General features: G+C 57.7%; 1 protein-coding gene across 1 annotated transcript in view; it reads right to left on the reverse strand.

The window, feature by feature from the left end:
* PTPRN2 (protein tyrosine phosphatase receptor type N2) overlaps window positions 1-24956 on the reverse strand; it is a 684054-nt gene that overhangs the window by 404201 nt on the left and 254897 nt on the right. Inside the window, 3 exon segments of the mRNA XM_068550211.1 lie at window positions 12915-13294; window positions 14302-14342; window positions 22076-22294. Coding sequence (XP_068406312.1) covers window positions 12915-13294; window positions 14302-14342; window positions 22076-22294 — 640 coding nt within the window.

A 24956-nucleotide genomic window follows, 5' to 3' on the forward strand; every position in this document is an offset into this window, starting at 1 on the left:
CACCGAAAATTCACACCTTCACGTCCTAAACCCGGAACCTCAGAATGTGGTCTCACGCGGAAACAGGGTCTGTGAGGTCATCAGGCGGTTCCTCATCCACCAGCACTGGGGTCCCCATGGCAAGAGGAGGTCGGGACACAGACACGCCCGGGGGACGACCACGAGGACCCAGGTGCCAAGCCCCCTCGCCCCCCGCAGAGGGCGGCAGGAGCCCCGGCCGCACCCTGTGAGTGGAGGGCGGTGAACATGCAGGAGGTGCCCGATGGGCTGTCCCAGGACCGCGTGACTCTTAAGAGCCAGCGGGGGCACAGGGCACGAGAAGGAACCAAGGGGGCTCCCAGAGGCGGGGACCGTGGAGGTGGGTGCCGGGCAGGCCCTGCAGCCTGCTGAGATGGTTCAGGTGTGCGGGCAGCAGCGACTAGCAGGTGAGCGAGACCAGGGGCGAGGGGGTCGCCTCGGGAAGGGCAGAGGCCGAATCCCCGCGTAGACACGTCGACACGGGCTGTGAGGTCGGCTGGCGTCGGGGGAGGATTCCAGACGTCTCTGCGCCCCGAGGAGAGGCAGAGAAGCAGGCGCAGCGACGGGACTGGGGGCGACTGCTCCGAGATTCCCAGGCTGACCGCCGCGTCCCTCGGAAGACGCTGTCACCCAGTGGAGGAACCGCTCGGGGGGCTGCCATCAGCCAGTCCCACCGCGAGCTGGCGGCAGGTCTGGGCTGGGAGCCACGCCGCCCACGGCGGCGCCTCACGCTACACCCACCTCTTCCCTGGGGGGAGACGGGGCCGCCAGCCCAGGAAGGAGCTGGAATGTGATTTTTGGGTGGGGACACCGGTTGCTGCCAGTGGCGCCACTTTTACTGACTGTGCCAGGCCCGCTCACCACACCCCTGCTGGGGACTCCAAACCCTCTCTCCAGCCTCCAAGCCGTTCTTCGTAAGGTGAGGAAGGAGAGGTCGGTCCCGGTCTGCAACTGAGGGGCTGCCCCCCACCATCCTGCTTCCTGAGTAAGTAGCCCTCAGGGCTGGGGACCCTCCCATCAAGGGTGGACGCGTCTCCCAAACCTCCCAAACACGCTCTCCAGAGGCTTTCACGTTATGAGGTTTTAAAATAAGAATGTTTTTAAAGAGGCGTGTGTGCATGTGGTGCAGACACGGGCCCTTTTACCCCGTCCCCTCACTCACGGAATCCCAGGCACACCTCTCAGAGCTGGCATCTCAGCCCTGCCAGGAGGTCAGCTGCCAACCGGGGAAGGAGTCCACTCGGAACCCTCCCTGCCAGGAGCTGCAGGTCAGGTCCGTCTGTTCCTCAGCCAGCCTGGTGCTCGAGCGCGTCTGCATCTACATGAAGTCTGCTGGGACCCCGAGCTCGTGCAGGGACAGGCCTGGCTTCACGGCAGCCCCGCGGGCACCTGCGCCCTGGTGCCGGGGACGGGTCTCGAGGGAGCCATCCGGTGCTGACCACAGTGCCAGCTCAGTGCGCAGGAGCAATCCCGCCCCATCAGAGGGGGTAAGAGTACCACAGCCCGGCGTCAGGAAGACAGGGCCCTGTCCCCCCCCTCCCCGGCTCCTGGCCACCGAGCAGGCCCCACCAGCTCTCACCCCTAAGGCCGCGAGGCTCCCTCCTTTCCCTGAACCTCCCTCTGCACGTTGACTCAAAACCACCCAGCACGCCACTTATTTTCAAAGGTCTCTGAGGATTTCTCGTGTTTCGGTACTATCTCTGTGCACAAGCTGCAGGCTTGCTGAGGGTGTGACCAGCTCTTATCTTGTTTTTTCTCTCCAAAGCCTATGCCCCTGCCAGACACAAACCAACTTCCCAACCAGGTTGCTACGAGATTCCACGAACCCCGTTTCCTAGCTTGTCTTCAACAAGGGGTACTGTAAGGAGACGCGGAGCCTCCGTCGTGGATGTCAGGCCCACCGTGAGCCTCCTGGCCCTACCTTCTTCCACCCTCACAGCCCAGAAATTGAACATTTTCCTCCATCACAAGATTATCTAAAACCGCCTTGAAGATAATGATGAAGTTCGCCAGCCCAGAATGTTTTCAGAGGCCGGCTCGCTCTCCAAGGAGACGCCTCGACGACCAGAGCCGCGCGGTGACCCCGTCAGCCCCTCCTATCTCGCTGTCACGGCTCCGGGCAGGCAGGGCAAATGGCTCAGGACAACAGCGGCTCCGTTCTTGTGCAAGTCGGACACACGAGAGGGTGCTGATTGCACTCAAAACAAGCACGCAGTTATTTCTGTTTTATTTTTAAACTATGTGGCCATCAGCTGTCACTTCATGGTCTGAACTTCCTTAGAAAGCAGTTGGAGTTCATTTCAAAAGTCAATGGACGGTTACAGCATGTGCAATTTCATGGGCCCGCCTGTGACAGCTGCCACCCTGATTACCTGGACGCCCAGCACCGCCTGGAAGAGAGCGATGGGGGCGCTTTTAGCAGCCCGAGGTCAGAGCCAGCAGCGGCCGTGGGGTCCTCTGCCCGCCTGGTCGTCAGCGGCAGGAAGGATTTCCCGTCGACAGCTGGGCCGGGCCTCCTCACTAAGGCACTTCCTTTCTGAAGCCACACGTTCCTGCTGTTTAACCGAGTTAAACAAAGCTGCTGCTGGGAGCCACTAAGTCAGCCCAACAGGGGCAATGGACTGCGTCCGCATCCTGACCTCGATGGAAGCCCGCTGAGGGGCGGCCGCGCCCCATGCTCAGGAGAGCCTGATGGCCACACGCACAGCCCCACGATGGCCGTGGTGTCCTCAGTCACTGCTGGACCAGAGGAAGGGGCCAAAATGAGGAGGCGATGAGGGAGCTTCGGAGGCCACCCCGAAAATAAAGACTAGTGAAAACGGCGTAAGGGTCAGAAAGATTAGGACCCGTGCAAACTTCTGGAAGGCGTCCCTCCGCCCTCGGCCGTGCGTGACTCCATGGAAATTCTCTCACTCACTGCTCACAACAGACCTGGGAGGAAGGCCCCGTACTAACCTCACTTGAGAGAGATGCAAACTGAGACTCGGGAAATTAACTCCCTTGCCCGAGAGCGTGCTAGTAAATCCCCAAAGAAAGATGGAAACGGAAAATGTCAAGTTAACGCTGGGATGTCGGCTTCCCGACTGTGGAGTGAGCCCCCCGACTGCTGCACCTCTGCTTGGATTTTAGCCCAACCAGACTGAAGAGCGTCTGCACCCATAACCTCTCCAGGTCTTATTTTTCCAAGTGCTATATCGTCTCTTACTTACGAGACACGTGAAAGCAAGCTGAGAACGGGACGCGGCGACGGGGCTGGATGCTCCCACCAGCCCCACGTTCACGCCTGGGACTCTGCGTCCAAGAGCCGACTGGGCTTCTGCTGCTTCACTGCCTCACTGTGAACTATTTATTTGAAAATTCACCAAAGGCTGGGAACCAAATGAGTGATGGATCACAAAATGAAAACGAGTCAACCTTGATAGAAATCTTTTTGATGAGATGATACTTGAAATCAATCAATAAAATGAGATTTTCACGGGATTCACCAATTATTCTAGTTAGCCGTACCCATCATTATAACAAATAACGATGTTTACCTTTTTAAATAATCCTGTAAGGTAGTTAAAGTTTTTGCTAACCCACAGGAATTCTCCCCGGTGCAGAGAAGTGACGCTTCTGACGAGGACAATGCTGCAGGCACCACAGTGATTCAAGGTCCCAACTCCGGCCTCGCACCACCGTTTTCCCGCAGGAGTCGAATGAAGGCCCCGTTTTGCAGAGCGTGAGTGAGCGAGCCTATGACAATCTGGGCAGACACACTGAGCTCCCGTGAGGGCGGAGCCCCCCGGCATGGCAGAGCACAGGCAAATTCACCTCGAGCCTCTGACAACCCTGAATTACTCTTATTAAAAACTGCTAACAACCATCTACTCTTCACAGGTAAATCATAAATAGATAAAAAACTGTTGTCTGCTAACAACTTGGCATTTTTTACCATCAAGATGAGACTGTGCTTCTCAACATAAATATATTCAAAATTTTAACAAATATGTTCTCCATAATATATTTGAATAAATATATTATCCAAAACAATTTTATTCTCCAGGAAAAAAAAAATTTGCCAACCGCTTAATACAAATCGAAGTATACAACGTCTTCGAGCGTCACCTTTATAAAAAGTGCATTGACACCAAAAACATAAAAATGTAAAGCTTTTGTATGCATTCAAAGTTAAGTTGCTATCCACTCAAAAGAGACTTGTAAATATGTTTTATGTAAGCCTCATGGTAACCACAAAGCAAAAGTCAATAGTAGCACAATCTAAGAGAAAAGGCTTTCAGCTTTTCACCACTGAGTATGATGTTACCTGTGGGTTTGTCATACATGGCCTTTTTACGTTGAGGTATGTTCCCGTTATGCCCGCCTTGTTGAGAGTTTTTATCATAAAAGGAAGTTGAATTTTGTCAAAGGCTTTTCCTACATCTCTTGAGATGGTCATTCTCACCTGCTTCCAAGACACTCCATGCGACCCAGACACGCTGTGTCCCCCATGTGGCGGAGCGCGGATCAGGGTCCGGGAGGAGTGGGGGGAGGGAGGGAACATCTCCCCCGGGGAGCCCCTCTCCTGACTCTCCTCCCCGCCCCTCCGGCGGCCCTAACCTCCAGCGGCACCCACACGTGGGGATCCTCCACCGAGCCTCCTCGGGACACACGGCCTCCGCCAGCTCAGCCCCGCAGCGAGAAGCAGCGGGTGGCCCTCTGCTGGCTCCCCCGTCCCACGCCCGGGCCCCGGAGGCTGACCCCAGACCTCGCCAGGGCAGACTCCTCACCCCAGCAGTCGAGGTGCAACTGCCGAACTCAGATTTCAGTCCAGCCCAGGTTGCAGCACAGACGCCGCCCGTGGCACAGAGAGCGAGGTGGGCACGGTGCTGACGGCCAGCATGCCCACTGGCCGGTCCCCTCCGTCCACTGCAGGTCCCCTTATCCCTCCTCCACGGGCAGCAGAGAACCCAGGAGAGCGGACTCTGACCTCGCCACACACCGCTGGCGCCCGCAGGGCCATCCTACATCTGCTGGGGAAGACCTCACCGCTCACTGCCCATCCTCCAGCCTCATCTCAGCCCCTCAGGTGCCCACGAGCCTCCTGACGCAGGCGGGGCCTTTGCTTGTGCCGCTCTGCCCGCCTGCCCCTGCTGAGCTCCAGGCAGGGGCCCTGCAAGCTCATCTGAAGCCTGAAACCAGCTCCGACGTAACCAGTATCCACAGCTAGCGCTTCTAGTAAAACTTTTTAAAGTCATCATTCTACGTAAGCCTATATGCCTCAACTGAGTCTCCTCTGGATACTGGTGTTTTTTTCCATTTTTCCTTTTCCCTCTGGCTTCACTATTCACTTGCAGACTTACTACTATTTTGACAGCAGGGCAAATCCCATCTTTTCATATTTTTCTCCCTCTTTCCTACTCCTTCATATGTAGGAGTGGAATTTAAACTGCTTAACTTTTGACAGATTCAAGTCTTGGCCCATTTATAACACAGATGACACTTTGCAAAAAATCAATTGCAGGTGTTAAGGTATGAAGGTCTGTGGGGATTACTGTGGAATTTCAGGGCATCGTTGAAGACAAAAAGCTAAGCTTCCCCGATGATTATGGAAATCCAACAGCAAAGCAGCTGGTGGGCTGCGTAGATACAGGTATGGATGTAGATGTAGATGATACAGATGTAGGTATAGATATATAGGTGTAGGTATAAGTTAGGTGTAGCTGTAGATGTAGACAGATAGATGTAGACATAAATAGATGACACAGATGTAGATGTACAGATGTACAGATGTAGGTATAGATATATAGGTGTAGGTATAGGTTAGGTGTAGCTGTAGATGTAGACAGACAGATACAGACATAAATAGATGACGCAGATGTGAGATGTACAGAGGTACAGACGTAGGTATAGGTATGAGTGTAGGTGTACCTGTAGGTGTAGACATGCAGACACAGATATGGACGTAGACACAGATAAATGTAGGTGTAGGTGTAGATGTAGGTACACAGATACAGCTGACAAAGACCTAAGCAGACGACACAGATGTAGGTGTACAGACGTAGGTATCCGCACAGGTGCAGGTGCAGACACATACATACAGGTACAGGTCTTCATGGCTAAACGAGCAGAGTCCCCACGTCCCCAGACCCTCCTACGTTCCGCACTCCCAGGCTGAGCTGTAGAACCAGCCGGTAGGAGTCGGCCTCTGAGGACAACCATGAGGCAGAGAGAGGCTGGAGGGCCAGGCTCCAGGCCTGCTCGGCGTGGGCTGGGCTTCCTTCCCCTCCCGGCGCCGCCCACCAACAACACATCTCGCCCTTTGCTGCAGCAGAAGGATCCCATGCGGGAAGGGGGCTCACAGTCAGAGACCATAAGGGTCCCCTGGCACCATCGTTCCTTCTGGCACCTTCTGGGCAGCTAGACATGGCCAAGCTGACCTGGAAGGCGTTGGGCCAGAGAGGCACTGAAATTGTTTTCAACACCCATCATATTTGCACTTTTAGGGCATTTTCTCACTTCGTCTACCGCCATGGTTAGAGGCCAGGCAAATGTGAAATATCCTCCAGTTCTAGAATTCCAGCCAATAGCAGACATCAAAATCCAACACGGCTCTATAACCTCAGCAAACGTGAGCCCGCAGATTCCAAGCCATCGCAGACCAAAGAGCCACCCGCAAGGTGTCGCCTTATTTGGATCCCGAGTCAACAAGCTAATAAACAAAAACAAAGTTCTGACACTGATGTGACAACTGGAAATTTGAACACAGACTACATATTTGATGATATTAAGGGATTTGGGGTCCTTTGTAGGTGTGATATGGCGTTACGTTAAAAAGAAAGAATCCCTCTATTTTAAAGATATTTCATGAAATGCTTCTAAGACAGTATAACTGGGATTTGTTTCGAGAGGAGGAGAGCTGCAAGTAGGTGGGGTGTGACCGGCCTGGGCTGTCTGGGTCGCCGGGCCTGGGTCAGTATCTTGCTCTTGTGTGTGTTCAAAATTCTGCATAGGGAAAAGCAAACACAAATCTGCTGCCCCGTGAAAAATACGAAACTGACAGCCAGGGAAGCCTGTTGGACAGGGGACCCCGTGGCTGCATCTCGTCACCCGGGATGCCCAGGCCCTCGAGCCGAGGCCATGGGGACACCGCCCAGGCCCCTGGAGCGCGGCCACCGGCACGTTATCCTCGCGACCCCCAGGCTCCCTTAAATCAGCACTGAGGATGCAGATGGATGTAGGGCTGTGAACTGACCCTGGGAGGGCTCTCTAAGTAGAACCTCTGTTTAGAGGCAAAAGCCTTGTCACTGGTGCTTTTAAAGACTCAATTCTGTGACTTTGGGTTTCTGTTACCATCGGATCCTCAAAGTGCCTCGGGAAGGACTCTCACATCAGTTACATCCATACTCCTAGAATTTCCGCAAAGCCCTCCCCGAGCAGGCTGACCCTTGAGCTGAGACCTCAGCTTCCGGAAGTCCCTTCTCACCCTGTCACTTACTCCCCCAGCACCCCCAGTGCCTGTCTGGTGCTGGGGGTCCAAGACGGACAGAGCAGCCGCCACAAGAAGCATGATGTCTGTGTGAAGGCATGGTGTGCAACTAAGTCAACAGATCCAGAGGGGGCTCTCCATAGAGAAGCCCATCCCAGCCGCCCCGAGGAGTGAGTGTTTTCCCAGAGAGATTCAGAACCACGAACGTGAGAGCCCGGGCGTGGCTGGAGGGCGGGGTCCTGAGGTCGGTGACAGCAGTGGGGTGGACGAGTGAGGGCATCAAGCCAGGGAGCTTGCATGATCTTACGGCAGCACTGGGGCTACATCAGGAAGGGAGGGACGCGTGCAGGGAAAGCGGGTGGGGGGCTGTCAAGGGTGCGAGAGGGAAGGAAAGCACCGCAGACCACCAGCGCCTTCGGAGGAGCCAGGGGCCTCAGGGGCTGGGACGCAGCAGAGCAAACGCTGACGCGGCCCCTGCTAGAAGCGGAAGAACCCCACAGGGTGTATCATTCCACCCCCAGGTAAGGTTCTGAGGGGAGGGCGGCGCCCTGGAGGAGGAACCCTGACCAAGGAGAGCTGCCTGGAGGAGGTGGCATCTGAGCGTGCTGGGCGAGGAGCAAACCCAAGGCCTCCTGTCAGGACCCCACACATTCCAGAGCAGAAAGGAAGCAGGCTGGGGAGGGAGATGGAGCCGCAGGGCCCAGGCCTGGGCAAGGCCGTCGTCGTCGGGGACAGGATGACACGGTCAGGTTTAGGTTACGGAGCGCTCTCCTGCGGAGGAAGGATGGAGGGGATGCGGGGAGACCTGGGAGGGGTCCTGCAGGGGCAGGGCTGGCGTGGAAACGTCAGCGTCAGCGTCAGCGTGGACAGCGTCTCCCGGACGACGAGGAGGAGCCGGGCAGCTGGGGGCGGCGAGGGAGGCACCACACCCCAGGTGACGGCAGAGGAAGGGGGCGGGGCGGGGCGGGGCGGGGCGGGGGTGGGCTGAGCACCATCGAGTTCAGTCCCTGGGATCCTGTAACCAGTAGGAGGAGAGCGACGCGGAGAGAGCTGGGTCAGGGGTGAGACGCTTACAGGTAGAGATCTGGTTCGAGCTGTGACACGGGATGGCGAGGTTCTTTACTTCGTGCGCTTGGGGACCCACCCGGCTAACACTGCTTACACCTTCATTAACAACACAGACACCCCGGGGTTCTGAATCTCACAGCCTACTTTTGTACTTTCCTCGGCTGAATTTCAAAACAACCCACCAAGCTGAACGGAGATATGTCTGACTGCCTCAGGGCAGTGTGTTACGTCTGGATCTCTTTCCTTTTGTGAGCACCTCCTGTGTCTTGGTCATTGTGGGTCCTCAACACTCGTCCCATTTCACAGCTGGGGCGCCAAGTCCAGAAAGGCCGGCAGGAAACAGACAAGTCAGAACTGGGCCACCCTCTGGGGCTTGAAGACCACTGTTCACCGTCCTTCTCACTGACAGTCCCCAGAACTACCAACTAAGCAGTCAAGAATTTTAGATTTGGGATATTTTTTGTTTATTTTTCTTACCATTTTTTAATACACAAAAAATGATTATTTTTACTCCTTAAGGCTATCTCTGCCTCCCCCCCCCCCAATCTTAAGTGATAGTAAACCCATCACACCAAAGACCGTCTTTTAAGACAAACAAACCAAAGGATGGATGGTGTCATGGGCGGGCTGTCCAGGAAGGGTTCCGCACAGAGATGGGGCCGAACCTTCTGAACACGTCATCGAGACATGGCCCGAGAGTGGCGCTGAGTAACTACAGTCTGCGCTGCCACCGCACACACAGAACCGCCCCCCGACATTCCGGAGTCTCCCTTCTCCAGCAAGGGAGGGAAAACCCGCAGAGATGGGCAGGACCCGCGCCCGGCTGCCCACGGGCACAGAAGCAGCCACGTGAGCCCTGAGGGGCTGCTCGGACGGGGCGGGGAGGGGTCCCCCGTCCCGCCCCCCTGGCTGCCGGCTGGCGAGCCCAGAGCACGCGGCTCTCCCACGGCGGTGAGGGATGGCGGAGGGCGGGCAGGCTTTCCCCCCGGGCTGCGAGCGGCAGGTGTCTGAGAGGAGGAGGACGGTACCTGCCCCGGCGCGGCCGGCAGGGCAACCTAGTGCACGGGTCTGGGGCGGCACACGCTCCCGAGGCCTTGCCAAACGGGGGCCCTTCTTCCGGACTCCACTGCGCAGGCCCTACCCTTGCCCGGCGGAGGGAGGGAGCAGCGCGCGGCCCGACGCCCCTCGGCGCCCTCCCGACAGCCTCCCCCACCCACGGGCCTTCGCTCCGCTTCTCCCGGGGGAGGGGGGGGCGGCCTCCCCGCGGAGAGCGCTGCGGCTGACGCCCCGTCTGGTGAGCGCGCCCCCCCATCCGTTCCCGCGCCGCCGCCGCCACTACCCGGGTCGCCTGCTGCCGTGGGGCCCAGGGCGCAGCCCCCAGTGGGACCCGGGCTTCGCCCCACGCTGGGCGTTCCAGGTGATCCGTGAGGGCGCGGGGGCTGCTGCACGTGCTCACGCCGTGGGTTTACTTCTCCAAACTCGGTCTGCGCGGCTCGGACGATCCTTGTACAGGAACAGGTCCCCGTAGGACACGAGGGCCCGTCTCCTCGGGGGGGGGGGGCATCCCTGCCCAGCGTGCCTCGTGACTCCCAGTCTTTCGGCTGTAAAGGCGGTGTGGCCTCTGCTGACTGGTGAGCAGTCCCTCTGCTTCACATGCACCCTCCATCCTGGGGTCCCTTCCCGGCAGCCTAACTTGAAATAACTTTTAAATCGTCCTTGGAGGACCTGGGATGGCTGCCCTGCCCTTCACGCGTCTCGAATAATCCATTTGGTTTGTAAAGAGGATGAAAATGCAAGTGGCAAAGGATGAAACTACAGCCCCGCCCACCAGGAAATGTACGAGCGAGGTCAGCGCGGCATCCCCGCCAATGTCAGGGATGAGAGGACGCTGAGCTGCCCGTCATGCTCTTCTCCTTTTAGGAAGAACCAAACATACAAAAGTGCTTTTTTGAAAAAAAGAAAAGAAAAAGAATAGTGTCGGATTCTTGTCAGTAAACAGTTGGTCCATTAAGGCTTAAACTGAGATCTGGTGAAATCTTGCCCCAGAGAATCCCAAATTACCAGTTTATCTGACAACAGAGGCAGAAACCTCCGTCTGTCCGTGGAGGGAGGGTAGGAGAAGCTTCTGGAGCATGTCTCCCCTGTGATACACAGAGAGTTCCGGACGTAAAGCTGTCGGCTGCACCACAGATCTTCCATCCGACGGAAACAGCAAAAGAGAAAACGGGAAGTCAGCCAAGATAGGATAATGATCTTTTTCTTTAACCCGTGCTTGTAGCAGGTAAATGTTCAGGCCCCAAAGGTGAGGCCAAGGAAAAGCCCTCAGGAAAATGAACTCTGGACGCAGGGAAGAAACCCTCAGAAGTGGCTCTGTGTTACAGGAAAGTCAGCAAGAACAAGAGGAGACACCCGATGAGATGGGTCTCCCTCCATCCAGGCGTCATCCACTCACGCTGGGTTTCCTGTGACGCTGAGGACGGTAGGCCTGGATGGTCCTGCTCTAAAGTTCATCGTCCTCTGTTCTCCGTTGTTCAGTCTTCCCAACGATCAGAATCCTTTCCCAGCACTTGCACGGGGCCTCAGTCTCCTCTGTGCGCAGCTGAGCCCCAGGCCCCAGACAGGAGCAGCCCCGTGCCCTGCGCCGGGGACCAGCCCTTGGGCATCAGGACATCCTGGCGGGAGGAAAGGTGCTCAGAGCAGCTGCTCAGTGGTCCCTCCAGTGACCACGCACACACACAGCACAGAGATGCACACAGACACATCCACACACACACAGGGACACGTACATACTACACACACATGCACACAGACACATCCACACACACACACACAAGGACACGTACGTACTACACACACATGCACACAGACACGCGTATGCACAAACACATACACACATGCGCATACACACACGACACACAGACATACACAGACACATACATCCTACACACACAACACACACATACACGTGCACCCGTGTATACATACACGCACACATACACAAATATACACAGACATATGCACACAACACAGATACACAGAGACACATACAGGCTACACACAGACACATAAACATACAATACACATACACGTCACACACACACACACGACAGCAACGTTTGCTGAGAAAGGGAAAACCCACAGCACAGGTCACACTGCGCAGCAGGCCGCCGGGCGGGTCCAACGCAACAGCACCACCCAGGCCCCCGTGCGCGCTGCGTCACGCGTGATCCTGACACACCCGGCGGGAGTCCCAGTTCTGAGCGAAGGGGCTCAAGGCAGACAGAGCGCGGGGAGCACGGCCCGGAGGCGAGGAGGCCGGAACGGGCAGGCGCATCTTCATGAAAAGGCTGGAGAGACGAGGCGCCAGTGCTGTGCAGGTCTCCCAGCCCAGGCGAGAACACCATCTCCACTTTCACGCGGCCTTGACACAGGGTCTGTGTCGGTGGTACAGGCGGCGTTTGCCGTGTGCGGTGCAGCGACGGCGAACACGCGCGGGTGAGAGCGCAGAGGCCGCGGAGTCAGCAGGATAGACAGCTCCCGCTCTGGCGTAGCCCCCTCCCCGCGGGGAGTAACCACGGAAGCTCCCTCGACGCCTGACCAGAGGCACGGGATGACGCAGAAGCAAAATCGCGGGTGGACATGCGCGCACACCTGCACACGCACCGGCGCACACCTGCACACGCACCGGCACACACCTGCACACGCACACACGCCTGTGCCTGCAGCCAGACAGACGTGTTTTCCCTTGGAATCCCCGCTTCCGTTCCATGAAGAAAACACACCGTTACAAAGCGTCAAACGTCAGATTCGTTAGTGAGACGACCTGAAGAACAGGGCCGCCCACTTGTCACTTGCTGGGCACGTGGCATTTGATTCTGTCCCTTGTTACGCTCAGCACAAAATTAAGGGGAGGACAGAACACTACATGGCGTGCAGCACATTCTTCCCTCTGAAGAGTGACTCATACCCTAGTATTTGGACGACTTGAAGCTTCTGGAGTTCTAGCCAACGTGGGCTGCCCGGGGCGCCCCCTTCACCACCCGTCCTGCCTGAGACACCCCGGCTCCAGCTCCAACAGGCACCCTGTGATCTGAGCTGCAGGTGATGGGGCCAGGACCAAGGAGCCGGGCAGGGCTTTGTCTGGGGTTTGTTTTGTGGAGAATCACCCTCAAGCTCGGGTTCCCGGTCCAGAACACGGGGTCGGGGGGACAGGCTGGCTCCTGGCTGCCCTCCCACACCTGCAAGACCAGGGAGGCCCACCCTCCACCTCCAGGTGAAGATGGGGAAAAAATGAAAGCGTTTCCCCAGCCTGCGCAGGGCCAGGATCTCACCCACGGACAGATGAAAAGCTCCTACTCACTCGTTTTCCGTCACAATGTAGCCGTACTCCTCCTGGGGAGGCTGCACTTCCAGCCGCAGGCCTTGGCTGGGGGGTCTCCGGGCCCCGGCGCCGGGGCGCTGGTCCTCCTGCGGGGCCACCGGAGCCCGGAGCTGCGACGCCCCGAGCCTGCTCGGCCCCGGCTCTGGGTGCGGCGGCCTCTGCAGCAGCTCCTTGGAGTAGGTCTGACTCTTTATGTTCTCCACCCCAAAGCGATCCTCCTCTGAAGACGGGGAGGCCTCAGGGTCCTCCGATTTCTTGATCTCCGTCTTGAAGGACCCAGCAAGAGTGGGGGCTCCAGGCAGGAATGGAGACCCAGGACCCTGCAGGAGGTCCTCGAGTTTGACGCCCAAACGGCTGACCTGGCAGAAAGGAAACCAGCTTAAGAATGTGCCCCAAGTCACAGAGAAGCCATCAGCGCTGGACTCATGGGGGAGCGGGCATTGGCGTATGTGAGCCTGGGGCTGGGAGTGGGCCGCGCAGGGCGACTTCGGGGTCTGGCCGAATGCGTGTCGTCTGGAGACCCCAAGCTCTGCTGGCCTCTCCCTCTGCGTCCCGAATTAGGAAACGTGTCCCTAGACCCCATGGCTCCCTCCACAACTCGGATAGCCGAACCCTCCATTTTTTAATTTCTGATGGACATTTAAAAGAATTGTTGGTGTTTTCTTCACCACTTGCTAACAGGCACTGAACCAGGAACCACTAACATAATCTGACAAGAAAAGTACTAACCAGAAATTCCTTTCCACCCACAAAATAGAGTTTCGTAGAACCACATCACTGCCATTGCTTATGAATTGATTTTCTGCATCCTTAAGACTAATACAAATGAGCAGAGGTTCTTCAACAGGGAAAACCAGCAAACCGCTCCGTGGGTGGGCGTCACCCGTGTCCCAGCCTTTTCCAGACCCCTCTGGACCAGTACTGTCGAGGGGACCCTTGGCAACGATGGAGGAGCAGTGGTCTCCCCACCCCCCCCCAGTTACTAGGGAGCACGGGACGTGTGGCTGGCACAGCTGGGGATTTAAGTTCAAGCAGCCACGTATGGCTGGTGGCGACCACCATGGACAGCACCGCGGGTGTAAATGATCCAGAGCCTGTGAATGTCCCTTAAATGAACCCCGGAAGCCAGGACACACGGGATGACCGCAACGACACAAAGTGGGCGTGCAGTCTCATCACGCGGTGTTACCCTCCCGTTTCCCTGGGTGCAGGGGGGGGTTCTGAGGAATATTCATTTGAGATTATGAGGGTTTTTCTATCTTTTTCTGGAAAAACTTTTTTTGTATTTCACGTATGTTCCCAAACTATGGACAAGACAACTAACGTGACTCTGGGCTTCACAGGCCCCGAACACGCCCCATCTTACCTCCTGGTAAACTCCTGCACCACCGTCTCGCGCTCTGTTACCTGTGAAAGACACGAGCTCGTCAAAATCCCGGTCCAGAACATCAGCACAAAGGTCACGGCACGTACGGGGCGACCACCGAGTAGGTCAGGCACGCTGACGCTGGCCTCATTCCCACGACCACGAAAACCTCCGCTTACAGTACAGGGATGGCGCTCTATAAAGCCCACGACAGAGGAGGGGTGACCCACCAGCTCAGACGCGAAGTCAGTCAGTCACGAGGCCAGTTCCAGGGAACCACGTGTTATCCTTCAGATAGCTCAGAGCAAGAAAGAGCCGCTGAGCCAGGAGCAGTGGGCAGTTACAAAAAAGGAGAGTGAAGTGTCGAACCCACACATCTCACGCTGAGATGCCTCCAGACTGGTTACTTTGCTGTGGTGGCCACTCCTCTGAGGACACACGCAGGAGTCAGTGTGTGGCTCCTGTGCCCCTGCAGACCCTCCCAGCCCCGGGACAGGGACCACCGCCCCCTGGACCACCTCGGCCGAGTCGCAACCCAGTGTCCTTCCCTGCATCAGTCAGGCCACGCCTCCAGCTTCCAGGCAAGCCTCGTCCCAGCCCACAGAGGAGGGAAAGACATGCACCTCTCACCTGGCACGTTCCTGGGCGCCTACTGTGTGCAGCGCACTGCGTTACATGCTTTAATGTAGCTTCCGCGACTTTGAGAAGCGGTCAGGCAGGGGAGACGGGGCCTGCCCTGCTCGGCCCTCGCCCAACGTTCCCTGGCGGCTGTTTGTGGGTGTATGTATGTGTGAGTGGGTTGGGGTGTGTAAGCGTGTGTGTGAGTGTGAATGTTGGGGTGTGTGTATGTGTGTGCTAGGGTGTGGGTGTGTCTCTGTGTGTGTGTGAGTGTGCATATCCTGGGGTGTGAGTGTGTCTCATGTGTGTGTGCTGGGGTGTGGGCGGTTCTGTGTGTGTGTGTGAGTGTGCATGTGCTGGGGTGTGAGCGTGTCTCGTGTGTGTGTGTGTGTGTGAGTGTGCATGTGCCGGGGTGTGGGCGTGTCTCTGTGTGTGTGTGTGTGTGAGTGTGCATGTGCCGGGGTGTGGGCGTGTCTCTGTGTGTGTGTGTGAGTGTGCATGTGCTGGGCTGTGAGCGTGTCTCTTGTGTATGTGTGTGAGTGTGCATGTGCTGGGCTGTAAGCGTGTCTCTTTGTGTGTGTGAGTGTGCATGTGCCGGGGTGTGGGCGTGTCTCTGTGTGTGTGTGTGTGTGAGTGTGCATGTGCCGGGGTGTGGGTGTGTCTCTGTGTGTGTGTGAGTGTGCATGTGCTGGGCTGTGAGCGTGTCTCTTTGTGTGTGTGAGTGTGCATGTGCCGGGGTGTGGGCGTGTCTCTGTGTGTGTGTGAGTGTGCATGTGCTGGGCTATGAGCGTGTCTCTGTGTGTGTGAGTGTGCATGTGCCGGGGTGTGGGCGTGTCTCTGTGTGTGAGTGTGCATGTGCTGGGCTGTGAGCGTGTCTCTGTGTGTGTGAGTGTGCATGTTCCGGGGTGTGGGCGTGTCTCTGTGTGTGTGAGTGTGCATGTGCTGGGCTGTGAGCGTGTCTCTGTGTGTGAGTGTGCATGTGCCGGGGTGTGGGCGTGTCTCTGTGTGTGTGTGTGTGAGTGTGCATGTGCTGGGCTGTGGGCGTGTCTCTGTGTGTGTGTGAGTGTGCATGTGCCGGGGTGTGGGCGTGTCTCTGTGTGTGTGTGTGCATGTGCTGGGCTGTGAGCGTGTCTCCTGTGTGTGTGTGAGTGTGCATGTGCTGGCGTGTGAGCGTGTCTCTGTGTCTGAGTGTGTCAGTGTGCACCAGTGTGCGTGTGCCGGGGTGTGGGTGTGTCTCTGTGTGTGTGAGTGTGCATGTGCCGGGGTGTGGGCGTGTGTGTGAGTGTGCATGTGCCAGGGTGTGGGCGTGTCTCTGTGTGTGTGTGTGTGAATGTGCATGTGCTGGGCTGTGAGCGTGTCTCTGTGTGTGTGTGTGCATGTGCTGGGGTGCGGGCGTGTCTGTGTGTGTGAGTGTGCATGTGCTGGGCTGTGAGCGTGTCTCTTGTGTGTGTGTGAGTGTGCATGTGCCGGGGTGTGGGCGTGTCTCTGTGTGTGTGTGTGTGTGAGTGTGCATGTGCCGGGGTGTGGGCGTGTCTCTGTGTGTGTGTGTGAGTGTGCATGTGCTGGGCTGTGAGCGTGTCTCTTGTGTATGTGTGTGAGTGTGCATGTGCTGGGCTGTAAGCGTGTCTCTTTGTGTGTGTGAGTGTGCATGTGCCGGGGTGTGGGCGTGTCTCTGTGTGTGTGTGTGTGTGAGTGTGCATGTGCCGGGGTGTGGGTGTGTCTCTGTGTGTGTGTGAGTGTGCATGTGCTGGGCTGTGAGCGTGTCTCTTTGTGTGTGTGAGTGTGCATGTGCCGGGGTGTGGGCGTGTCTCTGTGTGTGTGTGTGCATGTGCTGGGCTATGAACGTGTCTCTGTGTGTGTGAGTGTGCATGTGCCGGGGTGTGGGCGTGTCTCTGTGTGTGAGTGTGCATGTGCTGGGCTGTGAGCGTGTCTCTGTGTGTGTGAGTGTGCATGTTCCGGGGTGTGGGCGTGTCTCTGTGTGTGAGTGTGCATGTGCTGGGCTGTGAGCGTGTCTCTGTGTGTGAGTGTGCATGTGCCGGGGTGTGGGCGTGTCTCTGTGTGTGTGTGTGTGAGTGTGCATGTGCTGGGCTGTGGGCGTGCCTCTGTGTGTGTGTGAGTGTGCATGTGCCGGGGTGTGGGCGTGTCTCTGTGTGTGTGTGTGCATGTGCTGGGCTGTGAGCGTGTCTCCTGTGTGTGTGTGAGTGTGCATGTGCTGGCGTGTGAGCGTGTCTCTGTGTCTGAGTGTGTCAGTGTGCACCAGTGTGCGTGTGCCGGGGTGTGGGTGTGTCTCTGTGTGTGTGAGTGTGCATGTGCCGGGGTGTGGGCGTGTGTGTGAGTGTGCATGTGCCAGGGTGTGGGCGTGTCTCTGTGTGTGTGTGTGTGAATGTGCATGTGCTGGGCTGTGAGCGTGTCTCTGTGTGTGTGTGTGCATGTGCTGGGGTGCGGGCGTGTCTGTGTGTGTGAGTGTGCATGTGCTGGGCTGTGAGCGTGTCTCTTGTGTGAGTGTGAGTGTGCATGTGCCGGGGTGTGGGCGTGTCTCTGTGTGTGTGTGAGTGTGCATGTGCCGGGGTGTGGGCGTGTCTCTGTGTGTGTGTGTGTGTGAGTGTGCATGTGCTGGGCTGTGAGCGTGTCTCCTGTGTGTGTGTGTGAGTGTGCATGTGCTGGCGTGTGAGCGTGTCTCTGTGTCTGAGTGTGTCAGTGTGCACCAGTGTGCGTGTGCCGGGGTGTGGGTGTGTCTCTGTGTGTGAGTGTGCATGTGCCAGGGTGTGGGCGTGTCTCTGTGTCTGAGTGTGTGTGTCAGTGTGCATGTGCCGGGGTGTGGGCGTGTCTCTGTGTGTGTGTGAGTGTGCATGTGCTGGGCTGTGAGCGTGTCTCTGTGTGTGTGTGAGTGTGCATGTGCCGGGGTGTGGGCGTGTCTCTGTGTGAGTGTGCATGTGCTGGCGTGTGAGCGTGTCTCTGTGTCTGAGTGTGTCAGTGTGCACCAGTGTGCGTGTGCCGGGGTGTGGGCGTGTCTCTGTGTGTGTGTGAGTGTGCATGTGCCGGGCTGTGAGCGTGTCTCTGTGTGTGTGAGTGTGCATGTGCCGGGGTGTGGGCGTGTCTCCTGTGTGTGAGTGTGCATGTGCTGGGCTGTGAGCGTGTCTCCTGTGTGTGAGTGTGTGAGTATGCATGTGCTGGCGTGTGAGCGTGTCTCTGTGTCTGAGTGTGTGTGTGAGTGTACATGTGCCGGGGTATGGGCGTGTCTCTGTGTGTGTGAGTGTGCATGTGCCGGGGTGTGGGCGTGTCTCTGTGTGTGTGTGTGAGTGTGCATGTGCCGGGGTGTGGGCGTGTCTCTGTGTGTGTGTGAGTGTGCAAGTGCTGGGCTGTGAGCGTGTCTCCTGTGTGTGAGTGTGTGAGTGTGCATGTGCTGGCGTGTGAGCGTGTCGCTGTGTCTGTGTGTGTCAGTGTGCACCAGTGTGCGTGTGCTGGGGTGTGGGTGTGTCTCTGTGTGTGTGTGAGTGTGCATGTGCTGGGCTGTGAGCGTGTCTCTTGTGTGTGAGTGTGTGTGTGTGTGCATGTGCCGGGGTGTGGGCGTGTCTCTGTGTGTGTGTGTGTGTGTGCATGTGCCGGGGTGTGGGCCTGTCTCCTGTGTGTGAGTGTGTGAGTGTGCATGTGCTGGCGTGTGAGCGTGTCTCTGTGTCTGTGTGTGTCAGTGTGCACCAGTGTGCGTGTGCTGGGTTGTGGGTGTGTCTCTGTGTGTGTGTGAGTGTGCATGTGCCGGGGTGTGGGCGTGTCTCTGTGTGTGTGTGTGAGTGTGCATGTGCTGGGCTGTGAGCGTGTCTCCTGTGTGTGTGTGAGTGTGCATGTGCCGGCGTGTGAGCGTGTTTCTGTGTCTGAGTGTGTCAGTGAGCACCAGTGTGCGTGTGCCGGGCTGTGGGCGTGTCTCTGTGTGTGTGAGTGTGCATGTGCCGGGGTGTGGGCCTGTCTCTGTGTGTGTGTGAGTGTGCATGTGCTGGACTGTGAGCGTGTCTCTTTGTGTGAGTGTGCATGTGCCGGGGTGTGGGCGTGTCTGTGTGTGTGTGTGAGTGTGCATGTGCTGGGCTGTGAGCGTGTCTCCTGTGTGTGAGTGTGTGAGTATGCATGTGCTGGCGTGTGAGCGTGTCTCTGTGTCTGAGTGTGTGTGTGAGTGTGCATGTGCCGGGGTGTGGGCGTGTCTCTGTGTGTGTGAGTGTGCATGTGCCGGGGTGTGGGCGTGTCTCTGTGTGTGTGTGTGTGAGTGTGCATGTGCTGGGCTGTGAGCGTGTCTCCTGTGTGTGAGTGTGTGAGTGTGCACCAGTGTGCGTGTGCCGGGGTGTGGGTGTGTCTCTGTGTGTGAGTGTGCATGTGCCGGGGTGTGGGCGTGTCTGTGTGTGTGTGTGAGTGTGCATGTGCTGGGCTGTGAGCGTGTCTCCTGTGTGTGAGTGTGTGAGTATGCATGTGCTGGCGTGTGAGCGTGTCTCTGTGTCTGAGTGTGTGTGTGAGTGTGCATGTGCCGGGGTGTGGGCGTGTCTCTGTGTGTGAGTGTGCATGGGCCGGGGTGTGGACGTGTCTCTGTGTGTGTGTGTGTGAGTGTGCATGTGCTGGGCTGTGAGCGTGTCTCCTGTGTGTGAGTGTGTGAGTGTGCACCAGTGTGCGTGTGCCGGGGTGTGGGTGTGTCTCTGTGTGTGTGTGAGTGTGCATGTGCTGGGCTGTGAGCGTGTCTCGTGTGTGTGTGTGTGTGCATGTGCCGGGGTGTGGGCGTGTCTGTGTGTGTGTGAGTGCGCATGTGCTGGGCTGTGAGCGTGTCTCGTGTGTGTGTGTGTGAGTGTGCGTGTGCCGGGGTGTGGGCGTGTCTCTGTGTGTGTGAGTGTGCATGTGCCGGGGTGTGGGCGTGTCTCTGTGTGTGTGTGAGTGTGCATGTGCCGGGGTGTCGGCGTGTCTCCTGTGTGTGTGTGAGTATGCATGTGCTGGCGTGTGAGCGTGTCTCTGTGTCTGAGTGTGTGAGTGTGCATGTGCCGGGGTGTGGGCGTGTCTCTGTGTGAGTGTGCATGTGCCGGGGTGTGGGCGTGTCTGTGTGTGTGTGGGTGTGAGTGTGCATGTGCCGGGCTGTGAGCGTGTCTCTGTGTGTGTGAGTGTGCATGTGCCGGGGTGTGGGCGTGTCTGTGTGTGTGTGAGTGTGCATGTGCCGGGGTGTGGGCGTGTCTGTGTGTGTGTGTGAGTGTGCATGTGCCGGGGTGTGGGCGTGTCTCCTGTGTGTGAGTGTGTGAGTATGCATGTGCTGGCGTGTGAGCGTGTCTCTGAGTGTGTGAGTGAGTGTGCATGTGCCGGGGTGTGGGCGTGTCTCTGTGTGTGTGTGCATGTGCCGGGGTGTGGGCGTGTCTCTGTGTGTGTGTGTGAGTGTGCATGTGCCGGGTTGTGGGCGTGTCTCTCTGTGTGTGTGTGTGTGTGAGTGTGCATGTGCTGGGCTGTGAGCGTGTCTCCTGTGTGTGAGTGTGTGAGTGTGCATGTGCTGGCGTGTGAGCGTGTCTCTGTGTCTGAGTGTGTGAGTGTGCATGTGCCGGGGTGTGGGCGTGTCTCTGTGTGTGTGAGTGTGCATGTGCCGGGGCTGTGAGCGTGTCTTGTGTGTGTGTGTGTGTGTGCATGTGCTGGGGTGTGGGCGTGTCTCTGTGTGTGTGTGAGTGTGCATGTGCCGGGGTGTGGGCGTGTCTCTGTGTGTGTGAGTGTGCATGTGCCGGGGTGTGGGCGTGTCTCTGTGTGTGTGTGAGTGTGCATGTGCCGGGGTGTGGGCGTGTCTCCTGTGTGTGAGTGAGTATGCATGTGCTGGCGTGTGAGCGTGTCTCTGTGTCTGAGTGTGTGAGTGTGCATGTGCCGGGGTGTGGGCGTGTCTCTGTGTGTGTGAGTGTGCATGTGCCGGGGTGTGGGCGTGTCTCTGTGTGTGTGTGTGAGTGTGCATGTGCCGGGGTGTGGGCGTGTCTCTGTGTGTGTGTGTGAGTGTGCATGTGCTGGGCTGTGAGCGTGTCTCCTGTGTGTGTGTGAGTGTGCACCAGTGTGCGTGTGCTGGGGTGTGGGTGTGTCTCTGTGTGTGTGTGTGCATGTGCTGGGCTGTGAGCGTGTCTCGTGTGTGTGTGTGTGTGTGCATGTGCCGGGGTGTGGGCGTGTCTCTGTGTGTGTGAGTGTGCATGTGCCGGGGTGTGGGCGTGTCTCTGTGTGTGAGTGCGCATGTGCTGGGCTGTGAGCGTGTCTCGTGTGTGTGTGTGTGAGTGTGCATGTGCCGGGGTGTGGGCGTGTCTCCTGTGTGTGAGTGTGTGAGTATGCATGTGCTGGCGTGTGAGCGTGTCTCTGAGTGTGTGTGTGAGTGTGCATGTGCCGGGGTGTGGGTGTGTCTGTGTGTGTGTGTGTGTGCATGTGCCGGGGTGTGGGCGTGTCTCCTGTGTGTGTGTGAGTGTGCATGTGCTGGCGTGTGAGCGTGTCTCTGTGTCTGAGTGTGTGAGTGTGCATGTGCCGGGGTGTGGGCGTGTCTCTGTGTGTGTGAGTGTGCATGTGCCGGGGTGTGGGCGTGTCTCTGTGTGTGTGAGTGTGCATGTGCCGGGGTGTGGGCGTGTCTCTGTGTGTGTGAGTGTGCATGTGCCGGGGTGTGGGCGTGTCTCTGTGTGTGTGTGTGTGTGTGTGCATGTGCTGGGGTGTGGGCGTGTCTCGAGTGTGTGAGTGTGCATGTGCTGGCGTGTGAGCGTGTCTCTGTGTCTGAGTGTGTGTGTCAGTGTGCACCAGTGTGCGTGTGCCGGGGTGTGGGGATCTCTGCGCTCTCCCTGTAGCAGCCTCAGAGGCTGGTGTGAGCCTCAAGCAGACATTCGAATGAACCTCTTTCACTTTATTATGCAAATATTTGCCTCCCCAGTATCACTCACACAATCCGGGCAAAACCTCCTTCTCCCACTCCTGTTTCTGCACCCGGAGCCTCGCACGGAGGCATCGCAGCCCCCTCCTCCAGGGAGCAATTCGCCCTTCAGCGTAAGTGCTCTGGAAGGCTCAGCCTGCGAAGGAGGCTTTCAGAGGCAAAAGTTCCGACAGACACAAATCATTAACACGAATCCCACCTCGCAGCAGAAAGAGGCAGCACAGCGCGCCACGTGCACACGCGGGCGAGCGGCCGGGAGGCGCTCACCTGGCACGCCGTCTCTGTGGCGCGCGGCCCCCGAGCGGCCCGCCTGCCCTCTCGGCCCTCCGCCGCCTCTCCCGGCGCCGTCCTGCTCCCCTTCCACGCCCCCGCCTGGCATCGCGCTCGCTATCGCACGGGCTGCCTCGGCCACGTCCAGGGCGCTCAGACCCTCCACGCTGCCCGGGTGCTTCCGCAGGTCCTTCAGCAGAGCCTGAACACGTGCCCCTAGACGGCACACACAAAACAGACAAACCGAGACAAGGGACAGCGTTAGAACAAGGACGCAAGGATGCAGAGGAGTGGCTACACGCAGGGGCAGACGGGCGGCCCCCGGCGAGCGCAGCAGAGGGCCGGGAGCAAAAAAGAGCCAAATGGAATTCTGCGAGTGCAGACTTCAGTATTCGAGATTCACAAGCTCACTGGATGGGCTTAACCGCAGACTGGATGGGCTGAACCGCAGACTGGATGATGGAGAGCAAAGAGCTGGTGAACCTGAGGACAAATAACGGAAACGATTATCATCCGTGGAACCAGGAGAAAGGACTGGACAGACCTTGGCAACCTGGCACGGCATCAGGCATCACAAGTGTGACTGGATCTGAGAGGGAAAGGAGAGAGAGACAAGGGGACAAAGAAAAGAAAAAAACCTCCACAAATTCCCCAAAATTGGTGAAGAGCATTAACTCAGAGATTCGAGGCACTCGGTAAACCTCAAGAAGAATTAAAGAGAACCGCACGGCGGCCTCTCACAGCCAAGCTCACCAGGCGGCACAGAAAACCAAGGTAGAGAAGATGTTAAATCGGCCAGAGGCGGGGCCAGGAGGGCGGTGGCCCCAGGACGCGCCCTGTAAGCATGACATACGTGACATGATACATAATTACACACTGGATCATTTACAGACGAGGGATGCATTTGAACCACTAAAAGAAAAGGTGTCTAATTCAGAAGTCTAGATTATACAGTGAAAATATCCTTCAAACATGAGAGTGGAAGAAAGACATTTTCATATTATTTTTTAAAAAAAGAGTTACGATGGTCCCTCACCCTGGACCTGCAGTGCAGGAGATGCTAGGAAAAGCTCTGCAGGCTGGAGAGCAGTGGGGTGGCCGGGAGGCCCCCACAAGGTTTGCCGCAGGGTGGTGACAGCTCCGGCCTTGATTCCGTGTCAACCAGGAGCTCCTGATGCTCTGACCTCTGGGCCTATCACGATCTTTTTCATGATAACCCTCTCCTGATCTGCTGGTCTCACCACACCTGAACAGTAATAAAACCTGCACTTTGACACAGCTTCCCGTGGAAGGAAATGCAGATGGATGACCTCCCCGTGGCTGCTGCCTCCGTGGTCCTTGCCCCCGACCTGAGCCCCTGGGGAGGGCACTGCCCCCCTGCATCCCCACCTCCCCCTGCATCCCTCGCCCTGCATCCCCACCTCCTCCTGCATACCTCCCCCTGCATCCCCACCTCCCCCTGCATCCCCACCTCCCCCTGTATCCCTCGCCCTGCATCCCCACCTCCCCCTGCATCCCTCCCCCTGCATCCCCACCTCCCCCCGCATCCCTCCCCCTGCATCCCCACCTCCCCCTCTAACCCTCCCCCTGCATCCCCACCTCCCCCCGTATCCCTCGCCCTGCATCCCCACCTCCCCCCGTATCCCTCCCCCTGCATCCCCACCTCCCCCCGTATCCCTCCCCCTGCATCCCCACCTCCCCCTGTATCCCTCCTCCTGCATCGCCACCTCCCCCTGCATCCCTCCCCCCCACAGCCCCGTAGACACGTTTAGGGACCAAACGCTAGCCTTAAAAATAACTTCCAGCAGCGAACCTGGAAAAATATTTCTCACTTCCTCATGAACAGAAGCACTGTAAAAACACAGAGAAGCATGCCTGACACAGAACAGCGCAAGAGGCTGAAGGTTTGAGGGATCCCAACCACACACGGTGTCAGAACTCCTGCCTTTCTGGGCTGACAAAGGGCACACGTTGCTTCGTAGAAAAGAGAAACACTAAGGTAGAGCAAACAGTAAGAAAAACACCACCTAGCTGTTTATTAAGCCTCTAGCGTTATAAACACATCATCTTTCAGCGGTCTGTACTGTCGCAGCCATGGCGTGAAAGGTGAGGAAACGCAATGCCCTGAAAGTAGAGGCCGAGGCGTGGCCCCTGCAGGCGTGGTCCCCGCCAGGGGCCAGAGCATGGCAGAACCCACCCTGGCGTCCCAGGACACCGACCAAGGCAGGAAATGGATCAGTACACTTACGAGACGTTTTTTAACAAGTGTTGAATCCAAAATGTGTTTCTGCGGAACGCAAACTTAACCAGGACATTCGGCCGAGGAGAACATTCCCTTCCCGAGGGCCCTGGTTCCCCGAGGATCCGGTACTGTCCTCCGCTGGACCACCCTCAGCGCAGAGCTGCGTCCCTCCTAACAAGGGTCCAAGAGGTGGGCTCCCTGCCCCGACTGTGCTCTGCGAGCATGTTTCACCACCGAGTGAAGCCCCTGAGTCGCGCTGTTGGCCAGAACATTTCCTTCTAAGAGTCCACTTTCTCTCCGATTCCAGACTTAGGAACAGGACCGGTGGGATTACTGTGCTAGAACCGTAATGCGAATGGGGGCACACGGGTCTCAGGGTGACAGTTCAGACCCTGGGTAGCAAGTCGGCCGCAGACTGAACTGTGGCTGAAGCAGGCAGACTCTCCTGGGCACGGCCTGGCCTGTGGGCGGCCACATCCGCATCTCCTGACTCCCTGGTGCCGACCTCGTGCAGGGGGCCAGGGCCTGTCACCGCCCCGTGACCTTTTTGCCTGCACACGTCCCTCCCCCCAGCTGCTCTCAGGCTGCCTGGGTGGGAGACACACGTTCCAGGTCATGAGGGAGGCGGATAATCAG

This window comes from Eschrichtius robustus, chromosome 8, assembly GCF_028021215.1.
Source record: "Eschrichtius robustus isolate mEscRob2 chromosome 8, mEscRob2.pri, whole genome shotgun sequence".
NCBI lineage: Eukaryota > Metazoa > Chordata > Mammalia > Artiodactyla > Eschrichtiidae > Eschrichtius > Eschrichtius robustus.